This window comes from Oryctolagus cuniculus, chromosome 7, assembly GCF_051225735.1.
Source record: "Oryctolagus cuniculus isolate XC-2025 breed Fujian yellow rabbit chromosome 7, ASM5122573v1, whole genome shotgun sequence".
Lineage (NCBI taxonomy): Eukaryota > Metazoa > Chordata > Mammalia > Lagomorpha > Leporidae > Oryctolagus > Oryctolagus cuniculus.
In genome coordinates this window covers 119,714,650-119,741,425 of record NC_142873.1, presented here as the reverse complement: position 1 = coordinate 119,741,425, position 26,776 = coordinate 119,714,650, and the positions used below count along the sequence as shown (strand labels likewise).

The following is a 26,776-nucleotide window of genomic DNA, read 5'->3' as shown; positions in this document are numbered from 1 at the left end:
AGGCCCCGCCTCTCGGCGCAGCCCCGCCCTAGCGTCTTTCCCCAGGCCACTGCCAGAATGCGCGCTGCCAACCCTCCAACCACCCCCACCTCCAGCTGAGCTCGGTGTCCCTGAGGCCCGGAGGACCCAGGGGACCCGCCCTCGCGAGGGCACGCACGCGCAGTGCCCACCTAGGCCGGCTCGGAGCCCTCGGCTCTCAGGTCTTCGGCCTCGGGCACGGCCCCGCCCCCGGGCCCAGCCCCGCCCCTCATGCCGGGTCCCGCGCACGCGCGCCTCCCCGCCCGGCCCTCCCCCCGCGCTGCCGGTCCCGCGGTCCCACGGCGCCAGGTCGCCCCCAGCCCCCTCCCTCCTCCCGCCCTGTCTGTGTCCCACCCTCCTAGCTTTGTGCCCGGGGTGCCGAGCCGTTTCCCCGTCAGCCGCGCCGGGGGAGGAGGGAGTCGCCACCGAGGCGCTGCCGCTTGCTGCCCCGGGTAGGGGCACAGGTAGGTGGCGGCCGCGGGCCGGGCCGCTCCGGGAGCCCGGGGCTGCGAGTGCGGGCGGGGTGTGAGGGAGGAGGGGGTGGGGGAGGGGAAAACCGAGAGGACGGGATGTGGGGTGGGTCGGGGAGAGATGGGGGGGTGAGGGTAGAGGGCGTGGGACGTGGGTTTAAAGGAGGGGTCGGGGTGCCAGGGCCCGCTGTGGGGCGAGTGGAGCATCGGGGTTCGGGGCGGGGGTGGGAGCGGGCTTAGCCCGAGTGGATTCGAGGAGGGGCATGCCTGGGGATCGCGAGAGGGTCGGAGGATTGCTGTCCTGGGAAGGGCAGAGTCTGAGGGTTGCAAGGAGGAAGGGTACTAGGACTCGAGTGGGCAAGGGGTGGGGTCTAGGGGGCCGCGAAGAAAGAAGTTGGGTCTTGTAGGTTGTGAAGTCGCGTTTAGTGAGGCGTGAAGGGAGGGGGGTTGTGAGGTTTGAGGACCCAAGACTTGGAAAGGGACGGAGATTGGGGTCCTAGGAGTGGGTAGAGCCGAAGTGGGAAGAGGGGGGAGTGGGTGGGGAAGGAGAGCCGGGGTGAGGGGCGATGTGGGGGAAGGGCGCCGGATGGAGGTGGGATGGGGACGACCGGGAGCCGGCTTTCAGCTAGGGCACAGGGGGGTGTGAGGGTGGGGCGGAGGAGCTGAGGAGTTCTGCGTGAGAAGCTCCGGGGTTGTCGGGGGTATCTGGAAGGAAGAAAGGCTGGTGTGAGGAGAGAGGGAAGGCAGGTGGGAAGTGACTGGGAGGGGAGGGAACGAGTATCTGGGATAATGGCAGTGATCCCAGACCCTGAAGCTGGATCGTGGGTTGGTTTGGAGTACTACGCAACTAGTTTCTGTTGAGGTTTCTGTTAGAAATTTCTCAAGAATGCTACATTTTCAACTAAGCCAAGGATGTCTGCAGCCTTGGGATGAAGGCCATGGGTGGACAGATGTTTTCCTGGTGTGTGGATATGGCCAGTTTCTGGCCCGGCAGAGGGAAGAAAGGAGGCCTGGTTGTACTGTCCTGGCTCTCTTCCCTGCAGCTCTTAGATGTCCTCTGTTTGTGCCTCCTCCCTGCCCCCATCCCACCAGCTTGAACCATTGAGTCCTGGAGGGATCCAACAGGTGGGTGAGATTAATTTTTTACACATTTTTAAATCCTTAAGGCTGATGTCGTATTTTTATTCTTGAGAGACAACATCATGCAGTGGATAGAACTTGAGTTTTGCAGTAATCAGAGCCCAGAGATTGAATTCTGGCTCTGTGGCTTGACTTATGTCTCATCATCCTGTATATAGGATGTCTAGATAGAATTAAACTGAGCAATAAATATACCGCTCTTGTAATTTTGAGGTGAAATAAGTATGGTGTAGTTGAAACATCTGTGGAATAAAAAACTTGGGACTTAATGAGATAAGTAATTTTTTCTTTGGGCCTCTTTGTGTATTAAATGATAATAGTGACCTCATCGCCTTGTTGAGGACCACAGGAGGTCGTTTTATAGAGGGCCTTGCGTAGTGCTTGGCAGCTGGAGGGCACTTAATAAGTGGTAGCTATCACATCCAGCATCATGAACATCGGTCAGTAAGTACTAGAACTTGTTATTGTTAGGGCCTTCTTCACGGACTTTACCTACTGAATTAGGCGCTTTCTTTTAAAATCCCATAGCTGTAGACCCAGCTCACCACTCACCCGGTTATCTTTCCCTCCCTCAGTGCACCTGACTGGAAGAATCATGCTTTATGCTTGGTAAACCGGCTTCAGGGTCTTAAAAACTCATATTTAGTTATCAATTATTTTATCTTGCCTCTTCTTCAAAGAAGTAGAGAACTGAGTTTTTCGTGTAGTGAGGTTATAGTTACTTGATGAAATGATATGCTTGTGGTTACTTTGGCTCCTATGTGGTGACCAAATACTAGAACATATGCTGTTGTAACATTTTTCTATGATATGTACGAGTTACAGAACTGCCTCTAAGTGGTTTGGGAGGCAATCAGAATGCCTCTGTCACTCTGTTGACCTAATATATAATATAGCTACCCTAGATTGACACTGAACATTGTTACCTTGCAGATACTGATTTATTTTGATTTTCCATTTTGTATGGACTTTTACCATGCTATAGGATAGACCTTGTCTCCTGGCCTAGGGGCAGGAGCGGAGGGGTGAGGGCGGCTTTGTAATAGACCACCCTGTATAATAACCAGGGGCAAGCAAAGCCAAGTACAAAAGTTTTGTGTAGAATCTCATGTTTTTATGGTCTTTAAAGAGTCTAAACATTAATTTATCTCTTAGATCATCTTATGCTACTTCTTAAACACTCAGGAAACCCCCTTACTGATACAATTTAGGATGCACAAATTTAGGAGGAGAAATCAAAGATACCAGGATTCCCTGAATCACAGTTGGTTCCTCCAGTTCATAGCTGATTAAGAAAAAAGAAGCCTTGGACTTCTGGACAGATGATGTGGGTTTGCTTTTCATGAATTTTGAATTTTTATAATTTTGAAAGAAAAGTAGCATTTGATAAGAAATTGGAAGATAAAATATAGCTATAATTGTCTTTTTTTTTTTTTTTTTCTCGAGAAATGAAGTTGAAGCTGCCAGAATTTTGGGCAGCCTGGGTTAGGGTCTCCAGCTGCTTATGCCCCCTGCTGGATGGAATCAGACTTTTCTCATAGTAGTCACCCATCCATCTGTCCATTTTTCTCTGGAATTTGTGGAAAGCACTGTTGGGGATGAGAGATAGGAGAAATAAGCATTTCACAGTGTACTGATCTATTATGTATTAAATTTCATAGAATTTGTCCCTACTATTGAAGGCAGGTCATTGCTTTTTAGGGCCATGCCTGGTTGAGCTGGGCTCTAAATGTCCAGTCAGGGGGCTAGAGATCAAAGGAGATCTGTTTTATCTTCTTGTCAAGATTAAGGTCTGCTCGTGGTTGGAGGGGCCAAATGCCAAATACCCCTATTGGAGAGCTATAAGGGAGGTGTCTCCTTAGTAGCAGACACTGAATGCTGGCAAGAGAAGAGTGTGGGTCATAAGAGCTGGCACTGTGACAGGTTCCCTTCCCCTCCCCCCTTATTATATTCCTCCTCCTCCCTCCCCCACCCAGTACCAATATACTCCCATCATCTGCTCTGCTTCTACCACCTGCAGAAGTCTCGGGCAAGTGGGGGAGGGACCTGCAGCTGTTGCCTGGAAGGAAAGCTGGCTCCTAGCAACAGTGTCAGCAGGCCAGCAACTCAGAGCACTAAGTCCATCCATTTCAGGTCTCACCCTCCCTCTCTTACTCAGTCCAGCAAATATCTTTTGGGAGCTAACTCATATCTAGGAGTTATGTCTGGCCTGGGAAGAGAGAAGTAAGTGTCTTTCCTTCAGAGAGCTCACAGCTCTGGGTACACTGACAAGTGAACAGACAGTACTGGTGGTGAGTGCTGTATAGGAGACCCTGGGTAAAGACTAGTCAGGTGGTCTGGTTCTGTGGCTTGGAGGGTAAGGCCACTCACTGCCTGTGGTGCCAGCATTTTCCATCCTATATGGGTGCCAATTTGAGTCCAGCTGCTCCACTTAAAATACAGCTCCCTGCTAATGGCCCCCCAAGTGCTTGGGCCCATGCATTCACAAAGGAGACCCGGAGGAAGCTCCTGGCTCTGGACTGGCCCACCTCTCGCTGTTGCGGCCATGTGGAGAGTAAACCAGCAGATGGAAGATCTCTCTCTAACTCTGCCTTTCAAATACATAAATAAATCTTTAAAAAAAATTAAAAAAGACCAGTTAGGCATATCCTGGTACAGAATTTGGGAAAATTTTCCAGGAGAGAGAAGATGCATGAGTTGAGTGTTAGTGATAAATGAAACCTCGGATGGAAGCTGTTTCTGCATGTTGGTACTGTGTCCCCCACCTGCTCCTGGAACTGTGTCTTAAATGCTATTCCACCCCTACTCAGCTTGAAGAAGCCAGAGCTTTCGTCATCCCATGCCTCCTAACAGAAGTTAAGATCCATTCTTCTGGGGGAGGGAAGTGAGGAGTCAGCCGGGTTAATAGGCAAGGTGGTACCAGTAGACATTTAGGGTGCAAAATGTTTGCTTTCCCCAAAAGTTACTTTAGCCAGGTCAAAACTGCCTGCCCCATTCCTTAAGAATTCCCAGTTTTACCATGAGAATAGCAAGGGAATAGTGATTCCAACCTTCTGAGCTCACAGTTTATGGTGAAAACAAGTCACCTTCTGGGTGGCTTTTTGTTTTATGAACAATCAGGACAAATAAGATAACAAATCAGATCTGTTGATGGGTTTTGTCCCTGCCTTGTTACTAATGATTGTCAGTTTTTTTCTTCCCAAAAATTGTGCTTAAAAACTCCACTACCACAAGCCCCTTTGGGTTTTGCCTCTCTTGGAGGCCCCCTCCATGCCACTCTGGCAGGAGGTTCCTGACTCTAATAAATCTTTTTTTTTTTTTGACAGGTAGAGTTAGAGACAGAGACAGAGAGAAAGGTCTTCCTTCCATTGGTTCACCCCCCAAATGGCCGCTACCTGGCGCTGCGCCGATCTGAAGCCAGGAGCCAGGTGCTTCCTCCTGGTCTGCCATGATGCAGGTGCAGGGGTCCAAGCACTTGGGCCATCCTCCACTGCCCTCCCGGGCCACAGCAGAGAGCTGGACTGGAAGAGGAGCAACCGGGACTAGAACCCAGTGCCCATATGGGATGCCGGCGCCGCAGGCAGAGAATTAACCAAGTGAGCCATGGCGCCGGCCCTCTAATAAGTCTTGCTTTCAAATACTTTAAAAAAAAAAATAGGCATTAGCCAAATTAGGGAGGCAGAGGAAGATTTCCAGCCAAACGAAGCAGACTAGGCAAAGGCCAGTAGGTTTTCCCGGCTGGAGAGTATGGGGTACAAGAAGGTGAATGGGGAAAGGTGAGGCCCCAGGACTAGGCAGAGCCCTCTTTTCCATTATGCTTTTACACGCTTAATTATCCTCAGGAAAAACATGGATAGTAATAATTCCCACAAGTAAGCGTTGTTGAATCTCCAGAGACTCCGCATTTTTGATCACTGACTTAATTGCTGACACTTGTCTGGCCCTATGTTGATGCAGAAGAAGCTGAGTTGGTTCACTCCAAATGTCTGTCAGTTTTTTGGGGGCAACATCAGAGTCTTGTAGGAATATCAGGCCTGTGTTAAATTTTACTTGTCTCCTAAGGCTGGGTCTTGTGGTGCAGTATGTTAAGCTGTTGCTTGGGACTCCTGCATCCCATATAGGAGTCCCGGCTACTCCACTTCCAATCCAGCTTCCTGCTAATGTGCCTGGAAAGGCAGTGAATGATGGCCCAAGTAGCTGGGCCCCTGCACCCACATGGCAGACCCAGACGGAGTTCCTGGTTCTGGCTTTGACCTAGCCTGCCCCGACTATTGCAGACTACCAGATGAAGGATTCTCTCTCTCTCTCTCTCTGTCTCTCTGTCTCTCTCTGTCGGCACACTGCCTTTCAAATAAATAAATAAATCTTTAAAAAAAGAAAAATACTGTCATTTTATTTAACTTAGCAGTTTTTTGTATTTTGAAATCATGCAATTACTCAGGATAACAAGTATTCAATTAGTCTTTGAGCACATAATGTCACCCACATGATTGCTGCAATACCCACTGTTTTTGTTTTCTTTTTTAAAATTTTGCCTTATCTCAAAAGTACCCTAATAGAACCTTATTTCTTTTTTCTTTTTTTCTTTTTCTTTTTTTTTTTTTTTTTGACAGGCAGAGTGGACAGTGAGAGAGAGAGATAGAAAGGTCTTCCTTTGCTGTTGGTTCACCCTCCAATGGCCGCCGCGGCCAGCGTGCTGCGGCCGGCGCACCCCGCTGATCCGAAGGCAGGAGCCAGGTGCTTCTCCTGGTCTCCCATGGGGTGCAGGGTCCAAGCACTTGGGCCGTCCTCCACTGCACTCCCGGGCCACAGCAGAGAGCTGGCCTGGAAGAGGGGCAACCGGGACAGAATCCGGTGCCCCAATCGGGACTAGAACCGGGTCGCAAGGCGGAGGATTAGCCTAGTGAGCCACGGCACCGGCCCTAATAGAACCTTAAAAGACATATTTCCAAGGGGTAGAGTGGCTTTCATTAGCTCTTTTGATGGTGGTCTTTATTTGTAAATGCAAAAAATTCCATTACTTGTGGAGTATGGGAAGGTGAGGCTTAGCAAATTAATAAACTTTAGTTCCACAAATAATCTGTTTAGGGCCTATAACATGCCAGAGCACTGTGTTAGGGAGTCCGGATGAATTAAACATGATCTTTCGTCTCAAGGCGCTCAAAGCAGCAAAAGGTGGGCCCAGAAGCAAAGCAGTAGCAAAACAGTAAGCCAAGTGCAATAAAGAAGTGTGTAGAGAGTGCCAAGCTAGTGAGGGAATTGCTTATTTTTAGTCTTTATTTTTTTTCTGTACATAAACATATTTTAAAAAATAATTCTACAGTTTGAGTGCCTTTATAGCATATAGCATGTAGTATGGATGTGTCATGAACTGTTTCGTTACACCCCAACTGTTGGGCTCTTGGGTTGTGTCCAAGTGTGTATATAACTGGGCTGTGATGAATTTATTTGTAGATGAATCTGTGCCAATATCTGATAACTTCCTTGGGGGCATTCTAGAAATGAGATGTGAGCTGGGTTTTGAAAGATGAGTAGATCCCAGAAAAGGGTGCGAAGGGGCATTCCAGGTAGAGACAGTAGCAACAACCTCAAGTGCCAAAGTTCATAGGTGAGCCCGGCTTTCCCCACACCAGCCACAGGGCTTGCCTGGGAGGCTCATAAAGCCCTGAGCACAGCATGATGAAGTTACAGATGGCATTTTAATTGGACTTGCTTCCCTGTGTCTTGCTTTTACAGTCACACCCAAGGCCATGTCTTACTACCTCAATTCAGAAAACCACCTGGACCCAGGTCCCATCTATGTGCGAGAAAACGGTCAGCTGCACATGGTCAGTCTGGCTCTGGACAATGTCAGGAGCAGCCTGCAGAAGCCGAGGCCCTTCCGCCTGTTTTCCAAAGGCTTTTCTGTGGAGCTTTGCATGAACAGGGAAGATGACACTGCACAGAAAGAGAAGACTGATCATTTCATCTTCACGTACACCCGGGAGGGGAATCTCCGGTACTCGGCCAAATCCCTCTTCAACCTCGTCCTTGGCTTCATCTCTGACAACGTTGATCACGTTGATTCCCTCATCGGCTTTCCTGAGCAGATTGCCGAAAAACTGTTCTCTGCTGCTGAAGCCAGACAGAAATTCACAGAACCAGGTGCAGGGCTGAGGGCTTTGCAGAAATTTACTGAGGCCTATGGAAGTCTGGTGCTTTGCTCCCTGTGTTTGCGGAACAGGTGGGTGTTCTGGTCAGGATATCGGATCCTTTGGGTGTATTGATTCTGTTGGGTGCTGGGGCTCAGTGGGCCTGGGGGCTACCACATCAAAGAGCACCTCCCCTTAGAACAGTGGCAGGTCATTTGGAAAGAAAGCAGTGTCTGTCTCCCCCAACCCCAACCCCCAGAGAGCAGTGAGCTTTACTGCAGGAACATTTTCAAGGATCAGTTGATTGCCCCATCTCCTCCATTAGGCAGAAGATACTCATTTTTTTTTTTTTAAGATTTATTTATTTATTTAAAAGGCAAAGTTACAGAGGCAGAAAGATGGGGAGGTCTTCCATCTGCTGGTTCACTCCCCAAGTGGCCTCAGTGGATAGAGCTGTGCTGATCCAAAGCCAGGAGCCAGGAGCTTTCTCTGGGTCTCCCAAGCACTTGGGCCATCTTCCACTGCTTTCCCAGGCCATAGCAGAGAGCTGGATCAGAAGTGGAGCAGCTGGGACTTGAATCAGCACCCATATGGGATGCCAGCAGTGCATCCCATAGTAGATTTACCTGCTACGCCACAGTGCCAGCCCCAGAGGATACTCTTTTACCAACTTCTGTAATAGCAGGTAGAGAAGACAAGATGTGGTCTGTCACATGCCTCCACTGGAGACTGCTGAGTTGGCTGTGAAGATCTGCACCAAGAACCAGAGTTCTTGGTCCTGTTTCTGTTTGCAGACCACTAGGTATTGACTCTTAGATCAAAAGCAACCTTTAAAGAAGGAGAAAAACTTCATGTGTCCTAAAGTTTGGAAATTGTTAGGTAAGGTTCCAAGACCGAAGTTTTGTCTCCTAAGAAAGGTGATGTTTTCACTTGTGACTTGCTTTAGATATTAGATATCTATTTATTTATTTAAATTTTTTAGTCTGCCATCATGTAAAAACATTTCTAAAGCATCTACTAATTTTAAAAAATTTTTAAAGAAAATGAACAAGGCAAATTACAAACACAAGAGTATTAAGTAAAACATAAGTCTCCTTGTCATCTCTCCTGTGTCCTCCCCTCAGAGGCCAGCTGTATTAGTACTTTCTTTCATACTGTTCCAAGAATACTCTATACATATACATGATTACATAGCTAGCTCCTTTGTTTTATAAATGGCAGCACAGTGCATACATTCCATTTTTTTTTTTTTTAAGATTTATTTATTTATTTGACAGAGTTACAGAGAAAGGGAGAGACGGAGAGAAAGAGATCTTACACTTGCTGGTTCACTCCTCAGGTGACTGCAATGGCTGGGGCTAGGCTAGGCAGAAGATAGGAGCCAGGAACTTCATCCAGGCCTCCCATGTGGGTGGCAGGGGCCAAGTGCTTGGGCCATCTTCCACTGCTTTTCCCAGGCCATTAACAGGAAACTGGATCAGAAGTAGAGCAACTGAGACAAAAACCAGCACCCATACAGGATGCCAGCATCACAGGTGGCAACTTTACCTATTATGCTACAACACCAGCCCAGTACATACTCTTTTATGCACCTTGCTTTCACATAATTTCAAAATAAATTATCACCTATACTTGTAGATTTAAGAAACTTATTTATTTGATAGGCAAAAAGAGAAACACACCAAAGTTTTGTCTCCTAAGAAAGCTGATGTTTTCTCTTGTGACTTGCTTTTGATCTTATATATACAGGCACAGGGAGAGCTCCCATCCACTGGTCCTCAACAAGGCAGAGGCTAGATCAGGTGAAAACCTGGAGGCAGGAATTCAGTCCAGGTTTCCTGGCTTGGTGGCGGGGACCCACCACTTGTGTTAACACATGCTGCCTCCAGCTCTGCATTGGCAAGAGGCTGGAATTGGAATCCTGAGTTGGGAACATAATCCAGGTACTTCAGTGTGTGATGCAGGCATCTAACTAGTATCTTAACTACTGGAAAGAACACCTGCCCCAATACTTGTAGATTTTAAAAGTAACTTTATAGTGTAACAGTAGCAGAACTTTTTTGTGATTAGAAACTGTGAATGGCAGTTGACTATTAAGATGTATAGTCACTATGCCCATTAAAATGAAGCTAAACAAAATGTAGTCAGAGAAGAGAAATTGATAATCAGAAAATATAAGCTAAACTCATATGCTTAAGAAAAGAATCAGCTTGTAGGAGTAATGATTTTGCCCCAGGCCAAATACTGAATTTTTAGAAAGAATAGACATATGCAGAAAAGAACAGAACTCTGGAGCAGGCACCTCACAGAAGCTCTGGCTAGGTGCTGAGGTTGACACAGCTGCCAGTGGGAAGGAAAGTAATGAGAAATGAGAAAGTCAAGCAGTGTATTGATATAGTTCATAGATCTAATGTTTTTACATTTTACTCCTTGGTACTCAAAGTTATTCATGTATACCTTATTTTAAATTATTTTATAAAAGCAGTCCATACCATTTAGGCAGTACATAAGCTGTACTATTTAAAACAAACAAACAAACATCTAACATACTCATAGGAAGCAGATACTTACCCTGGTAGTTTGAGTCCCTGGGTTTGATGCTTGGTTCCAGCTCCTGTCTAGCCTCCTACTACTGTAAACCCAGGGAGGCAGTGATGTACAGATAATTGGGTTCCTGCATTCTGTGTTCTCAGCTCCTGGCTTCAGCCCTGGCTGGGGCCGTTTTGAACATTTGGGGAGTGAATCTCTAGATGGGAGTTCTGTGTCTGTGTCTCTATCTCTAAAGTAAATAAGTAAAATTTAAAAACAAAATCATAATTCCACCGTGATAATAATTTTCAGATACATATTTTTGTGCACTTGGGAATAGATTCTACAGTTGTATTCTCCCGCCCACCTGTTTTCATAGCTTAAATATTTCCCATACTGCTGAAATTGCTGATTATTCATTTGTGATGTCTGCATATTGTTTCAGTGGTCAGACTGTGATGAGCATAGCACTTTCATTCACGTTTGATGAACACATACAATAGTACAGTATTTCTGGAAAGCAGTTTGGCAGTATGTATCAAGAAGCTTAAAAACATATAAACTTTTGGCCAATTAATTCCACTTATTAGAAATCTCTAATCTGTTATGTAATAATCAGATAGGAGCAAATATTTTTACATAATTGTTCATTGCAGTATTGTTTGTCCTGGAGAGAAATTGAAAACTAAATGCCCAACAATAGGGAATTGGTTAAGCAGATTATGGTCCATTTATAGGATAAAATATATAACTATTAACATAATATGCTTTTTAAAGATTTATTTGAAAGGCAGAGTTAGAGATCCTCCAACCAACTGGTTCACTCCACTTTCAGCTGGGGTGAGCCATGCTGAAGCCAGGAGCCCAGAACTCCATCTGGGTCTCCCACATGGGTGCCAGGGACGCAAGCACGCCAGCTTCACTACTTTCCCAGGTGCATTAGCAGGGAGCTGATCGGAAGTAGAGCAGCTGCCACACTCAAACCCACGTGAGGGATGCTGGCTGGCATCAAAGGCAGTGGCTTAACCCACAACTCCAGCCTTAAAAACCCTTCCTTTGGCCGGCGCCACAGCTCACTAGGCTAATCCTCCACCTGCAGCGCCGGCACACCGGGTTCTAGTCCCGGTCGGGGCGCCGGGACGGTTGCCCCTCTTTCAGGCCAGCTCTCTGCTATGGCCTGGAAGTGCAGTGGAGGATGGCCCAAGTGCTTGGGCCCTGCACCCCATGGGAGACCAGGAGAAGCACCTGGCTCCTGGCCTCGGACCAGCACGATGCACCAGCCGCAGCGCGGCGGCCATTGGAGGGTGAACCAACGGCAAAGGAAGACATTTCTCTCTGTCTCTCTCTCACTGTCCACTCTGCCTGTCAAAAAACAAAAACAAAAAAACACCTTCTTTTAAATCCTTAAAGGAAGAGAGAAGGCAGATTGAGAGTTGTATTTGTTGAAACTGTAGCAATGAAGGTTTTACCAGAACAGAAGGATCCCGGTCAAAGGGAATGAGCTTGAGAAAATAATTGAAAATAAGGTAGTTATGGGGTTGGTGTTTGGTACAGCAGGTTAAGCTGCCAGCTCTCTGCCAATGTGCCTGGGAAAGCAGCAAACAATTTGCCCAAGTGCTTGGGCCCCTGTATCCACATTGGAGACCCCGATCGAGTTCCGGGTTCCTGGCTTTAGCCTGGACCAACCCTGGCCATTGCAGCCATCTGGGGAATGAACCAGTGGATGGAAGGTTCTCTCTCTAACTCTGACTTTTAAATAATAAATAAATCTTTATTTAAAAGAAAAAAGATAATTGGGTTGGTGCCGCCTTCCTTTTGGTTAGGTCACAAAGCTGCCTGCCAGAAGGAACAGCCAGGGGGGCTCTTTGCAACCCAAAGATGCTTTCTTCCCTTGTGTTAAAACTGTGATTTTAGAGATTTTATTTATTGAAAAGCAGATTGGCAGAGAAAGAGGTCTTCCACCTGCTGGTTCACAAATGGCTGCAACAGCTGGGGCTGGGCCAGGTCAAAGCCAGGAGCTAGGAATTGCATCTGGGTGACAGGGGCCCAAGCACTTGGGCCATCTTCCACCGCTTTCCCAGGCCTAATAGCAAGGAGCTGGATCAGCAGCAGAGCAACCCAAACTGGTGCTCTGCTCTGGGATTCCAGTGTCTCAGGCAGTGGCTTAACCAGTTATGTCACAACAATGGCTCTACCCTCTGTGATTTTTTTTTTTTTAGAGATTCATTTTATTCATTTGAAAGAGTTACAGAGAGAGAGAGGTCTTCCATCTACTGGTTCACACCCCAAATGGCCACAATGGCCGGAGCTGAGCCAAACTGAAGGCAAGAGGCAGGAGCCTCTTTTGGGTCTCCTATGTGGGTGCAGGGGCCCAAGGACCTGGGCCATCCTCTGCTGCTTTCCCAGGTGCATCAGCAGGGAGCTGGATTGGAAGTGGAGCACCTGGGACTCAGCTGGGAATCAAACTGGCACCCATATAGAATGACAGCACAGTGGGCGGAGGCTTTAACTCCTACACCACAGCGCTGGCTCCCTCTCCAGGATTTTTAATCCCATTGGTCACAGAGGGGCAAGTTATGTTTTCCATAAAAATCACTGTTACTGAAGTAATAATAATAGCTGCCATTTAGGGGCCATTGCTGTGGCACAGCTGGTTAAAGCCCTGGCCTACAGTACTGGTAAAAAAAATCAGCCACATTTTGTTGCTAGAGAAACTGAAGCTCAGGAAGATTAAGTAACTTAGAATTATATGAGTAATGAGGGCTTTTATGATCCTATGTCAGGTCTTTCTGGCACTAAAGCACTTGTACGTATGCTGTTTGTGTTGTGTCTTCCCCCATACTGTACTGAATCCTTCAAGGGGCAAATTGGAAGACCAGTTGCCAGCTGTAACCCAGAGCTTCGATTAGCATCTCCTGATGCTGTGGCCTACCATTTTGCTTCCTCAGCTTTGAGTTTTGTAATATTTGTTAATCACATTACACAGCCTTATGTCCTTCACAGAAAACCCTTGTTTCAGAATTACTAAAGATCTTTTGGTTAATTGATCAAAGGGTGTGTGTTTTCCCTTCTCTGATTGCCAGTAATCTCCTAAATCCCTATTAACAGTTCAGCTCTGTGATTGGAAGATGGAAAACAGTGGCTCTGTTTACAGTGCAGTTAAAATGCATCTGAGTAAATAAGGCTCATTTGTGGACCCAGCTGAGCTTGGTCTCCAGGCACTTAGGTTCCCCTGGTTGAAGGGGCTGTCAGTGCCTCCAACAATCTGTACTTAGCTGGCAGGCCTGTGATCAGTTTGAGTACAGCTTTGGTTGGAAGGAGGAAGAAAAATCTGACCTCCCTGCTGCCCTCTGGTTATTCTGTCCTGTTTTAGGCAGTAGTGTTTGTGCTTCAGAAAGGTGTGAACTCTCGGTGTAACCTTGCTGGTCCTAGCTCACCCTCTTGCTGTGTAGACTACCCATCCAAAAGGAGGGTGCATGAGCAAGGCGTGCTTTTGCCACAGTCAGCTCCCCTGTTCTCTTAGGCTCCTCTCCTCTGTTTCCTGTCACACCTAATCCCTTTCATTTTTCCTCACTGACCTCATCTGAAATAGATGAGCTGGGTGGAGCCCAGGCTCTGGAATGCCATTGGGATCTCCTTTTTCCTCCCAGGGCCTCCCTGATATTTCCTGATAACAATTTGGCACAAGGTGTGTCAGTGTAATTAAGTTGCCGCGGTCGGTCCTAATGACCATCTAGCTTGGAGTGAGTCCTCGTAGGAGTAGTGCTGCACATACTTTCGAAGTGAAGTTAGCAGGACAGCCGTGGCACAGTGGGGTAGACAAGGAATCAAACTTGTGTTGGAATAGGAAAGAAGAATTATCATCTATCAAATATCTCTTGGTATGTTTAGAGCTCAAGATTTCTTGGCCATGTTGTAGTTTTCAGATCACTAGATACTAAATATCAGATTAAAAGCAACTTTATAAAGAGAAGTTCATATTCTGAGTATCCTAAAGTTGGGAATTTCTCAGATAAGGTCTCAGCACCATTGCCAAGGTCTGTCCCTTTAGTAACAGCAAATGTTTTCTCTGGTGACTTGCCTTGGCTTGTAGCCTTTTACTTACTTATTCAACATTTCATACCACTGTTGTGAAGGAGACGTTCAAGGTATTCACTAATTAAAAATTCAACTTGTGACCAGATAGTAATCAGTTAGGTCTGCTTCTTACACAGTACTGTGTCCCGATGGGATGATGGGGTGTTGACCGTGGCTCAAAGCCATGCATGGTAATGTTACAAAAAAAGAAAAAAAGTCTTGATTTTTCTCTACCATCCACAGATATCTGGTGATTTCAGAAAAGCTTGAGGAGATTAAGTCTTTCCGCGAGCTGACCTGCCTGGATCTTTCCTGTTGCAAGCTTGGAGATGACCACGAACTTCTAGAACACCTCACCAATGAGGCTCTGTCCAGGTACTGACCTGCCACCACTGGTAGATGGAATTTTTTTAAATGTGATCTGATGGGGTCACCATGAGAAATGCTAATTACTTTCCATTCCTGTAGTTATCTGCTAATTTTTTTTCTAAAGTATTTTCAGTCTCCATTTACTTGGTCCAAGAATATAAATTGAACAGTCCTTAGGAAAGTCAGTCTGATGATTCCTTTTTGTAAACCTTTGTGTTAACATGTAGCACCTGAAGCTACCTGGGCTGAAAATGGTTTTTGGCCTCTATTTGTCTATTCCTGGATTATTCTGGCAAGAGATGAGAGTTATACCATTTCTCACAATTATCAACTAACTATAAGCAGAGTATAAATTATAAGGAATATGAACTATTAATGGCAGCCAAATAAATCCTTTATGAGAACCATGATTTTAAAAAATGGCCAAGTTCATATCACTGATAAGTAGTTCAGCTGATCTCAGGTTAGTCTGGCGAACAGAGAGGAGGCTGCAAGGATTCCTTTGTGGTTTTAAACACACTCAGGAGAATAAGCGCATTATCAGTGGGGGTGGGGGTGGTGTGACCTGCTCCCTGGGGTCTGCTTCTGATAGCAGCAATTACAGGCTGCCCCATACAGAGGTGTTTTTGTGTGAGGTTAGTACCAAGGCCTCAATTTGTTGTGAGGAACAGGGGAGCGTATAAACACACCGATTTCAGGTTAGTGGATGGATTGGATTAAGAGGATAACTTTATAAACCCAGTCTGAAAATCTAGACTTGTAAAGCTGCTTAAAATGAGAAGATTGATAGCTTTGTAAAAGAAACTCTGAGAATTCCTTAGTAGACTGTCTTGAGATACTTAGAAAGCTTTTGATTTGCACAAGCTTTGTCAGAAACACAGTGTTTGTGGTAAGGTGTATGTATCCCACTGGCGGGCCCTGATTACCTGATCTGACCATATATCTTCAGTGCCCTTTGCCGTTCGAGATCAGTACTGCAGGACACAGTGATCCCTGGATGAACCCTCCCTGGGTAACTGAAGTGCTGCTGACAGTCTTTAACTCCGTTAAATGCATTAGGTGTGAAACAGAAGGGGATGGAGGACATTTTGTACTTTTAAATGAAAGTTTTCAAAGCATGTTCTCATGTAGACTTTCTCTTTAATTCCTTTGTGGACTTTTGTTTCCCTAGTGTCACTCAACTCCACCTGAAGGATAATTGTTTGTCTGATGCTGGGGTGAGGAAAATGACAGCCCCTGTTCGAGTCATGAAAAGAGGCCTTGAAAATCTAACGTTATTAGACTTATCTTGTAAGTTTTATTAGAAATGATGGATCATTGTTGGAAGAGTGGCCTTAGCAGTCATCAGGTTCTCCACTTTCACTTTAGAAGTGATAAAAGATGGCTTTTTTGGGTGCCACAGCAAGTTAGTGGCAGAGCAGTACTAGAGCTAGGGGCCTTTGACCCCTGGCCAAGCACCTTTTCTGGCAACTGCCACCTCTTCAGGGTGGGAAACGCCCTTTGGGAAACGCCCTTGCAGACTGCACGATGCTCCTCACCAAGTGCAGATGAGGTTGCTTTCATCATGTTCATAGCCTCCATAAAGGACGTTTGGCTCAGCTCTACTTTGAGTCTGATCCATGGTGTCCGTCAGCCTGGTCCTTTTTATCAGCATTTGCCTGATCCAAAGGTGGGTAAACCCACAATTATGATAAACCAGATATTGACTCCAGTCATAGAAACGTGACAGAGATCATTTCTGAGTGTGTTCCCTTGCATGAAGTATTTAACCTCTCTGTGCTTTTGTTTTGGTCTCTTTATAAACTGAACAATAGTTCAGTACTACTTAGTCCCAGTCAGGGCGCCGGATTCTGTCCCAGTTGCCCCTCTTCCAGGCCAGCTCTCTGCTGTGGCCAGGGAGTGCAGTGGAGGATGGCCCAAGTCCTTGGGCCCTGCACCCCATGGGAGACCAGGGTAAGTACCTGGCTCCTGGCTTCAGATCAGCGCAATGCACCGGTCGCAGCGGCCATTGGAGGGTGAACCAACGGCAAAGGAAGACCTTTCTCTCTGTTCTCTCTCTCTCACTGTCCACTCTGCCTGTCAAAAAAAATTTAAAAATTAAAAAAAAAAAAAAAAAGTGGGGGATTATATCAGAAGTGGAGCAGCTGGGTCCTGAACTGATGCCCATATGGTATGCCAGCATTGCAGGTGGTAGCCCAACCCACTGTGCCACAACACCAGCTCCTGTGTCAAAGTACTTTTGAAAATCTTTTTAAAATAAATATTGAAGCAGGTTTTGTGGCACCATGGTTCAAGCCACTGCTTGGGACACCCACATACCATATGGAGTGCCTGGGTTCAAGTCCCACCTCTACTTCAGACCCAGCTTCCTCCTTGGAGGCAGCAGGTGATAACTCAAGTAGTTGGGTCCCTGCTACCCATATGTGGGAGACCCAGATGGAGCTGCTGGCTCCTGGCTTCAGCCTGGCCCAGCTCTGGCTGTTGAGAGCATTTGGCAAGTGCAGTACCAAGTAGATGATCTTGCTCTGTCTCTGTCATTCTGCCTTTCAAATAAATAAACTTTAAAAATGTAAATAAATTCCATTACTTTGGAGGTAAAATGGCCAGGAATAATATATGATGGGGCATTTTAATAATTTTTTTTTTTATTGACAGGCAGAGTGGACAGTGAGAGAGAGAGAGACAGAGAGAAAGGTCTTCCTTTGCCGTTGGTTCACCCTCCAGTGGCCGCCGCGGCCGGCGCGCTGTGGCTGGCGCACCGTGCTGATCCGAAGGCAGGAGCCAGGTGCTTCTCCTGGTCTCCCATGGGGTGCAGGGCCCAAGCACTTGGGCCATCCTCCACTGCACTCCTGGGCCACAGCAGAGAGCTGGCCTGGAAGAGGGACAACCGGGACAGAATCCGGCACCCCGACTGGGACTAGAACCCAGTGTGCCAGTGCCACAAGGCAGAGGATTAGCCTAGTGAGCCGTGACGCCGGCCTAATACATTTTTATATACTATTTATGTGTGACTCAAAATTCCACCGTTTGGGGTAATTACCTGGATCATTTATTTTTCTAGGAAGTTAGAGCAACAAAGGGTCTTTGGGATCATCTAGTTGATCCTTCGTGTTACAGATGGGAGATAATAACTCTACATTTAATTTACTCTGAAAAGTTTGCCCATTCAATATTTCATAGTTTTCCTTGCATTTTTCTGAACTTATGGTTGGTATTTTAGCATTAGTTATATTGAAACTGAATGCTCCCTGTTGTTGCCATCCAGGTAACCCTGAGATCACAGATGCGGGAATCGGATACCTGTTTTCTTTCAGAAAACTAAACTGCTTAGATATCTCTGGGACTGGGCTCAAGGTAAGACTTTTTTGTTCCTGCTTTCATTTTTTTCGTGCTCTGCAATTTCATATTTTGCTTCTGATAACTGGTGTTTGGAAAGTGCTGATATGTGTCATGGTGTTTCATTGCTTACTGAAAGCAAGTAAGAATTGACAAATGTGTTTGCATTTCTCGTCTGTCTCCCTCACTAGGATGTAAAAGCCGTCAAGCACAAGCTGCAGACACACATAGGCCTTGTTCACTCCAAAGTGCCCTTGAAGGAATTCGACCACAGTAACTGCAAGACGGAGGGCTGGGCTGATCAGGTACTCTGCATTTGCCTCCCCTACAGTTAACAGCTTCTCATTGAGGCTCTGGCCTTTCATCCACCAAGCGGAACATGCATTAATCCTCTTGATGCTCCTTGGCTGAATTGTCATCTTAGCGTCACATCACAGACACTGAAGGGCTGCTACTGAGCCATCTACTTAAGGAGTTAGCATTGGATGTTATATCTCATATCTCGGGCCCTGATCTCTGCTGTGCCTCCTCCTTCCTCAACCTAGGAAAAATAACATCTTACAGATGTCTTGGAAAATAAGTGGATTCTTGCTGAGTATGCCAAGAAGCAGTCTGACCTAACTTCAGGACTGGTTCTCTGAGCAGTGTGTAATGTCCTGGAGAAAGAATAAACGCATGTCGTGTTCAAGGATTCATAGCCAACTCTTCCCTTTCTCTGGATAGATTTCTCCCAAAGAGTCTTAGTAAGGAATGTCGTTTTTATCCTTCTCTGATGAATGAGAGAACTCTACTTTGATTCTCTCACTGTCATCCTTATCTTCTTTTTTTTTTTATATTCCCTTATGTATTTGAAAAGCAGAGTAACAGAGACAGAGGTCTTCCATCTACTGATTACAAGGACTGAATATCTGAAAAGCCATGAATTGTCATTGTTTCTTTATTTTATTTTATTTTATTTTTTAAGATTTACTTATCTATTTGAAAGTCAGAGTTACACAGAGAGAGAGAGAGAGGTCTTCCATCCAATGGTTCACTCCCCAATTGACCGTAGTGGCCGGAGTTGTGCTGATCTGAAGCCAGGAGCCAGGAGCTTCTTCTGGGTCTCTCATGTGGGTGAGAGACTTGGGCCATCTTCCACTGCTTTCCCAGGCCACAGCAGAAATTTGGATCAGAAGTGGAGCAGCCGGGTCTTGAACTGGCGCCCACGTGGGATGCCGGTGCTTCAGGCAAGGGCGTTAACCCACTGTGCCACAGCGCCGCCCCCCCCCCCCCTTTTTTTTGTCTTTATCTGAAAGGCAGAGTTACAGAGAGAGAGACAGAGGTCTTCCATCTGCTGGTTCACTCCCCAAATGGCCGCAACGGCCAGGTCTGGGCCATTCCAAAGCCAGCAGTCAGGAGCGTCTTTGTGGTCTCCCATGTGATTGCAGGGGCCCAAGAACTTGGGCCATCTTCTGCTGCTTTCCCAGGCGCATTAGCAGGGAACCGCAGTGGAAGTAGAGCAGGGGCCTGGCACTGTGGTATGGTAGGTTAAGCCTCCACCTCTAGTGCCAGGATCCGATATGAGTGCCAGTTCGTGTCTCCGCTGTTCTTCTTCCGATCCAGCTGCACCCACGTGGGAGACCCTGAGGAAGCTGTTGGCTCCTGGCATTGTATTGGCTCAGTTCTGGCCAATGGAGCCATTTTTGGAGTGAACCAGCAGATAGAAGACCTCTCTCTTTGTCTCTCCCTCTCTTTCTCTGTAACTCGTCCTCTCACATAAATAAATAAATCTTTAAAAAAAAAAAAAATGGAAGAAGAAGAAGTAGAGCAGCTGGAAGTCAAACTGGCTCCCATATGGGATGCGGGCACTGCTGGCAGAGGCTTAACCTACACCACAGCACCAGCCCCTGTTTCTAAAACAACTTTCAGCTTCAAATTAACTTTTTTTTTTTTCAAGATTTATTTTATTTATTTGAAAGAGAAAAGGAGATCTTCTGTCCTCCAGTTCACTCCCCAAATGGACACAACTCTTAAGGGTGGTCCAGGCTGAGGCCAGGAGACTAGAACTTCATCTCAGTCTCCCAAATGGGTGGCAAGATTTTGGGCTATCTTCCCTTAACTTCCCAGGCACAGTAGCAAGGAGGTGGATCAGAAGTGGAACAGCCAGGACTTGTTCCAGTACTCCAGTATGGGATGCCCACCATGCCACAATGCCAGCCTCCCAAATTTTCAGTCTTTCACAGCTCATTAACAAAATTTGGAAAATTGGTCTATTTGGACTCCCCAACCAGAGATGTTAACAGAGTACATATGGTTCTGACAGAGCAACAGGGAGTGGTTTTCTGTAGGAAACAATTCTTGTAAACAACATGGAACTAGAAGTAATTGAAAATATTCAAGACAGGTTAAATGTACAACTTTGACTCCAAATTGCTGGTTAGTATGTGAGGTATTGTAGGGTTGAAAACCACCCCCCACCGGTGGAATGTTAAGCTGGCACCCAAGTTAGTCAAAGCTTCTCATAATTCAGTATGTGTTCTGACTGTTCCAAAAAATAAACAACCAGCAAATGATTTCACCTCTTTTCAAAAAAATCATTTATACTTCAAAAATGGATGAGGTGGGCTTCCCTCTAAAAATGGTTCTAAAGCTACTAAAAAAACTTATATTTACAAAAGAATTGCTAAAAATGTTCCCTGGCAGGACTGGTGCTGTGGCATAGCAGATAAAGCCACCACCTGCAGTGCCGGCATTCCATATGGGCGCCAGGTCGTGTCCTGGCTGCTCCACTTCTGACCCAGCTCTCTGCTATGGCCTGGGAAAGCAGTAGAAGATGGCCCAAGTCCTTGGGCCCCTGTACCCATGCGGGAGACCCAGAAGAAGTGCCTGGCTCCTGGCTTTGGTTCAGCGCAGCTCCGACCATTGCAGCCAGCTAGGGAATGAACCAGCACATGGAAGACCTCTCTCTCTGCCTCTCCTCTCTCTGTGTAACTCTGACTTTCAAATACAAAGTAAATCTTTAAAAACAAATGTTCCCTGGGATTGCAGAATGAGACTGGGCCCACTGATAAGACACATGTAGCGTTAATCAGCCTTGGCCTCTTTTTTCTTCTGGACTCTCCTTATTTTCAGTTTCTGTGTTTCCTTCAGGCGGATTGCTAGTCTCTTGGCTAGCCACCTCGGCCTGTTGCCCGCTGCTCCTCTTCCCTCTGCCTGCCCTGTTTTGTCTGCTGGCTTCTCCATCCCGACTGCCCTTTTCAGGCTTCGTTTCCACATCTGCAGGAGCAGGATTAGCTGACACCTTCACCCCCTCTTCAGCAGAGCCGACCTTCCTCTTGGGCAGCTCAGCAGTGGGGGGGGGGGGGGGGAGGGCATGCTGGGTGCCTGCGGGCTGTGGCACAGCGAGAGCCTTCATGAAGCTGGGCTGTGGAGCCACAGCTGCTGCTCCTGCTGCCCGAGCTCTCTCTGGCTTTTTTTTTTTTTTTTTTTTTTTTCTCTAAAGATGTATTTACTTGAAAGAGTTATACAGAGAAGGAGAGGCAGAGAGAGAGAGGTTGTCGACCCACTAGTTCACTCCCCAGTTGTCCGCAACTGGCTGGAGCTTTGCCAATGTGAAACCAGGAGCCAGGAGCTTCTTCCGGGTCTCCCACGCGGGTGCAGTGGCCCAAGGACTTGGGCCATCTTCCACTGCTTTCCCAGGCCATATCTCTTGCTGTCTTGATTGTCTTTTTCAACTTGGTGAAATAAATACAGGCTTAAGTAAATACAGGCTTAAGTAGGACAGCATGAGTAGGCCAGCTAGCTTGTGGCTGGTGCCTTTCTCAGACACTTTGAATTGATGACTCTTGGTGGAGGCCGGAAGACTCCTCAGCTGTTTTGTCCCAGACCACCATCCTCTGGTGGCATGTTTTTTGTGTACAGATGTAGGCTGTCCTTATTCTGACTTGTCCCTCATTCCCAGGATAACCACGTGTTGTTTCTGTATCCTGTATATTTATCTGAACCAGAGAGAGAAGCAGCTCCTCCCTGCCTGCTCGGTGTTCTTGCCCCCAGTGCTCCACTGCGCGTGCTCTCCCGAGGTGGCAAGGGACCGCCTGCCCCGCCTTCCTTGAGTCTGTGCACCTCTGTGCGAGCACACGTGCCTTGATTTTCCTCTTGCCTCTCCCTGGCTCTTCCCTGGCTTTCTTTTCCCCCAGTTGTGGTCTGTCCTTCCGGCCTCACTGCTCTCTTCTCCGCCAGCCATCATAGCCGTTCTCAGGGCTCTGCCGGCCCCTGTGAGGGTGACTGCCATCCCTCAGACACAGACCCTTTACTGTCGTGTTGTACTCTCTCCTGGCGCCTCAAGTTTGGCTTGTCCGGTGCAGCCATTTTCTTCCCCATTACCAAATGGCTCTTCATTGATGTTCTCAGAATATTTCTGTTAGTGAAAAAACAGTTTTCCTTTCTTGGCTGCCAAGTCAACACGTTTAGTTCCTGATCTCGGCCTTCTCTTAGATCCGCCCGTTTTCCATAACCAGGAAGGGGTACAGGAAGGAGAGCAGCTGCAGTTGCTGCGTGCTCTCTCTGCGGCCTGTGCTGTGCTGAGAGCCTCCTGCATGCTCTCTCATCTCAGCCTTCGAGCAGCCCGCGCAGTGTGGACTGTTGTTAATCCTCGTTCTGTGGATGGGAAGTGGAGACTCGGGGAGTGCTAGAGCCAACTCTGCAACTGTGTTCTGCTGTCTCTGTGTCCTGTAGTGTTTCTCGTGGTTTTCTTGCTGATCGGGTCTTTGTATACCATAATGAGAACTAGTGAATGTGAAGTTCTTTTTACTAATGGCACATTAGGATGATCATTAATGTTACTTATGTATATTTGCATTTAGCCAAATTTCTAAGACAATTTGTAGAAGCTTATAATAAAAATACAGTTGTAACAGTTTGTATAAAAATGGAACAGAATTGTGAAATGTTGAGGATATGGAGACGGGACGCTTTGCATGAGTTTGAGTTATAATTGTGTGTTTTAAAGCATGAGAGCGGTCTAAGAATGTGTGAAAAGTGTTATGACCAAAGTTTCAGTACGTACCCAGTTAGAGGATATGCGGTTTATTTTTAGTTTGGAATAAAGGTGAAGATAGGAAGTCAGCTTCGTCGATTTCCTGCGTCCCACAGATGCATCTGCCCGGCGTGCGTGTTCTGCCTCTGCTCCGGCCTGGGAACAGAAAGGCCGCACTGCACTGGGCCCCGTCACCAATCATGAAGTAACGTTTACCGCAGGGGTTTGTGTTACGGAAAGAGAGCAGTGGGGAACAAGGAAGCCTAGGGTTGAAATCTCGAGATTGTAATGAGATTCAAATCTTTCCAAATATACTGCAGATCGTGCGGCAGTGGGAGCGGAAGACGGTGAAATCTGTCAAGACACCAATGGCAGCGGAGCCTCGGAAAGCAGCGCAGTACTTCTGTGAGAAACCCCCCTACTTCGTAGTTTTTTGCCCTTAGGTCTTTATACCCCTAGCAGTCAGCCTGTCTTTAGTCAGTGGGGAAATTATAATAGCACTGACTTTGAGATCACCAAGACTTACATTCTCTCAAGATAGCTGCAGTGTAAATTCACCCTTAGTTTTAAGCACCAGCGCCAGGAAGATAGCTTTTTATAGTTACTTATATTCCATCTTGTTCCAAGAAAGTTTTTTATTTTGTTTTGTTTTGTTTTTTAGGATTTATTTATTTGAAAGGCACAGTCAGGCTGGCTCTGTGGCATAGTAGGCTAAACCTCCGCCTGCTGTGCCAGCATCCCAAGTGGGTAGCAGTTCGAGTCTCGGCTGCTCCGTTTCCGATCCAGCTCTCTGCTGTGGCAGTATGGCCAAGTGCTTGAGCCCCTGGCTCTTGGCTTCAGATCAGCCCAGCTCTGCAATGGCCATTTGGGGAATGAACCAGCAGACAGAAGATCCCTGTCTCTTTGTCTCTCACCCTGCATCTCTCTGTCTATAACTCTGCCTCTCTCAAATAAATAAATAAATCTTAAAAAAAAAAAAAAAAAAAAAAAAAGGCAAAGTGACACGGAGGGGAGAGAGATAGAGAGAGAGATCTTCTGTCCACTGATTCCTGCCCTGGATACCTGCAGTAGTGAGGGCTGGACCAGGCAGAAGCCAGGAGCCTAGGACTCCATCCAGTGTCAGGAACTCAAGCATTTGGGCCATCTTCCACTGCCTTCCCAGGTGCATCAGCAGAAAGCTGGATTGGAAGCAGAGTAGCCAGGACTCGAATCAGCACTTCCAGATGGAATTCAGGCTTCCCAAGCAGCAGCTTAACCCACTGCACCACAGTACCAGCTCTCCAAAACAGGTCAATGATGGCACAAAAGTAGATAGAGTATAGAAGATTGGAAAGGAATTAATGGCGGAAGCAACCCAAGAGTCCCTCAAAAGATGAATGGATAAAAAAGACGTAGTCTTGACATACAGTAGAGTTTTATCCAGTCTTAGAAAGTAACGAAGGGCTTGCGTTGTTGTTCAGCAGGTAAGCCACTCCTTAAAACACTGCCATTCCGTGTCAGGTGCTGGTTTGAATCCTGGCTACTCTGCTTTTGACCCAGCTCCCAGCTAATGCCCCTGGGAAGTCAGCAGAAGAGATGGCCCAGATGCTTGGGCACTGCCACCCATGTGGGAGGCTCAGATAGCGCTCCTTTGGCCTGGCCCAGACATGGCTGTTGTGGCTATTTGGGGTGTGAACCAGTAGATAAAAGATCTCTCTTTCTCACTGTCTGTGTCTTTCCATCTTTCAATAAATCTTTAAAAAAAAGGGGGGGGGGATTTTGACATGTGTTACAATATGAGTGAACCTTGAAGACATTATGGTCAGTGAAATAATCCAGTCACAGAAGGAAAAATACTACATGATTGTTCATGAGGTTACTAGGGTAGTCAGATTCATAGATAAGTTGGAATTGTGGTTGGGCTACATTGTAGTAGGACTGGGGCAGGGAGACTGGGGAGTCTCTGTTTACTACAGGTGTCTAGTTTGGCAAGGGAAAAGTTCTAGAAAAGAGGGTGATGATGGTGGCTCAGTGTTGGTGTACCCTTCAAGTTGGGAAAGGTGGCAAGTTTGATATCACGTATATTTTACCGGGACAAAATCAAAATGAAGGAAATGTAAAGATATTAAAATAAGAATCTAGGACTGATCAAATTACATGGAATAAGATTGTGCTGTTGGCTAGAGTTGTGGTGTAAATTTAGCTCTTAAAAGAGAGTCAAGTGTAGATTCTGAGTAGTAACAGCTAACAATTTTTGAGCCTTCAGTGCTTGCCAAGCGTTATGCTAAGCACTTTGTAGACATTTATCTTTATACCACCCTCACAAAAAAAGGATTTTAAATTAAAAAAAAAATCTTTATTTACTTGAAAGGCAGAGAGAGAGAGGAAGCCTGTCAGTTATCTTCTGTTCACTGGTTTACTCCCCACATGGCCACAATGGCTGGGGCTGGGTCAGACTCAAACCTCAAACCAGGAACTCCATCTGGGTCTCCCACCTGAGTGGCACAGCGCCAGCTGCTTATGTTGTTTTTATTTTCTCTGTGTGTGAGGAGGGAGGGAGAGGTAGGAAAGGAGCCTGCGCACACCCTTGCACTCTGATCTGCCCGTTTTCTCCCTGGAAGCTGGGAGCTCAGTCCAGATCACCACTGCCTCCCAGGATCTGCACTGACAGGAGCCAGAGCTGAGAGGTGAACCCAGGCACTGTGATACAGGGTGCAGGATTCTTAATGGGCATCTTAGCCCCTAGACCAGACACGCACCCCTGCAGTAGGTTTTATGTGCTAGAAAGATGGGAAACTGCATCTCAGGCAAGTCACTCACCCGAGATCTCCTATCTAGAAAGAGTCAGATCTGGGATTTGAACCCAAATCTGTCAGACTCCAAAATGAGTCCATTCCTTCAGCCCGTGCTCCTGTGTATACCACCCTACTCCACAGGGCACTCGAAACAAAAGAAAATTAATATAAACATCGTGTCTGTCATTTCCCGTGGGTATCTTTCTAGACTTGAGCAGGCGCTCGCACGCCAGGGTGTTGGGCTCATCACCTCCCTCCTGTGACTCTTGTAGATAGCAGCCGGTTTCTCACGGAGGCCTCGCTGAGGTGTCCCCTGGAAGACACCTACATGCACTCTTCTGGGAAACTCCAGTTCTACAGAGAGAAGACTGCAGACTCTCACGGGCCGCCGCTGAAACACGAGGCTGGCTCAACCCAGGAGGCGAACAAGAGCAAGAAGAGAGCTTTTGAGGAGTCCGAGAAGGAGCAGAGTAGCTCCTCACAGGCTTCCAAGCAGAAGTGCGTGTGCCTCACCGTGCAGGACTGGGACTTGCTAAACTCCTACTGATTGCAGCTGCAGGCAGACCTGTTTTCCCAAAACTCTAACTTAAGAGAAAGGGGATTGATGATGATTTACTTTTTGTTTGAATTTACCTATAGCATTAGCATAGCAAGCAGATATTTCTACTTTTGTGGTGGGGAGGGGAATGCTATGGAAGTATGTAATAATTTCTAATGTATATTTTCAATACATAGTAATTTTTTCAAATAAACGTTTTTGCTGTCCTTAAGTTTTTTGTTTTTGTTTTTAATGTATTTATGTATTTGAAAGGCAGAGCAGCAGAGGCAGGGATGATCTTCTGTCTGCTGGTTTCCTCAAATGACCACAACAGCAACGTCTGGGCCAGGGCAGAGCCAGGAGCCCAGAAGTCCATCCTG

General features: G+C 46.7%; 2 protein-coding genes across 7 annotated transcripts in view; one reads left to right on the top strand and one right to left on the bottom strand.

Moving 5' to 3' along the window:
• The window catches only part of IFT25 (intraflagellar transport 25), an 85,815-nt gene extending 85,561 nt beyond the window's left edge, over nt 1-254 (bottom strand). For 2 of the 3 annotated variants that reach the window (XM_051857760.3, XM_089300603.1), the window contains exon 1: nt 171-254. The gene's annotated coding sequence lies outside the window, so the exon portion shown is untranslated. Of the gene's footprint in view, nt 1-89 lie in introns of all 3 variants that reach the window. The other variant, XM_089300600.1, reaches the window with a different exon arrangement.
• Nucleotides 236-26,628, top strand: LRRC42 (leucine rich repeat containing 42). Of its 4 annotated transcripts, none has more exons than XM_051857750.3 (9): nt 272-482; nt 1,532-1,613; nt 7,365-7,851; nt 14,609-14,740; nt 15,906-16,024; nt 18,000-18,088; nt 18,262-18,375; nt 23,405-23,489; nt 26,131-26,628. In XM_051857750.3, the coding sequence occupies exons 3-9, from the start codon at nt 7,379-7,381 to the stop codon at nt 26,403-26,405; spliced, it is 1,287 nt and encodes a 428-aa protein (XP_051713710.1). In that variant the 5' UTR covers nt 272-482; nt 1,532-1,613; nt 7,365-7,378; the 3' UTR covers nt 26,406-26,628. The 4 variants fall into 4 exon arrangements, with proteins under 4 accessions (XP_051713709.1, XP_051713710.1, XP_051713711.1 ...); XM_051857751.3 differs by having other exon boundaries at nt 296-482; nt 1,581-1,613; XM_089300597.1 differs by having other exon boundaries at nt 298-482; nt 1,395-1,613.
• Nucleotides 26,629-26,776: the final 148 nt, after the last annotated feature.

Coding starts and splice junctions, on each gene's coding strand:
- LRRC42 (XM_051857749.3), top strand. CDS start 7,379: ATGTCTTACTACCTCAATTCAGAAAACCACCTGGACCCAGGTCCCATC. Junction 18,089..18,261: donor TCTCTGGGACTGGGCTCAAG/GTAAGACTTTTT, acceptor CTCCCTCACTAG/GATGTAAAAGCCGTCAAGCA. Junction 18,376..23,404: donor CGGAGGGCTGGGCTGATCAG/GTACTCTGCATT, acceptor AATATACTGCAG/ATCGTGCGGCAGTGGGAGCG.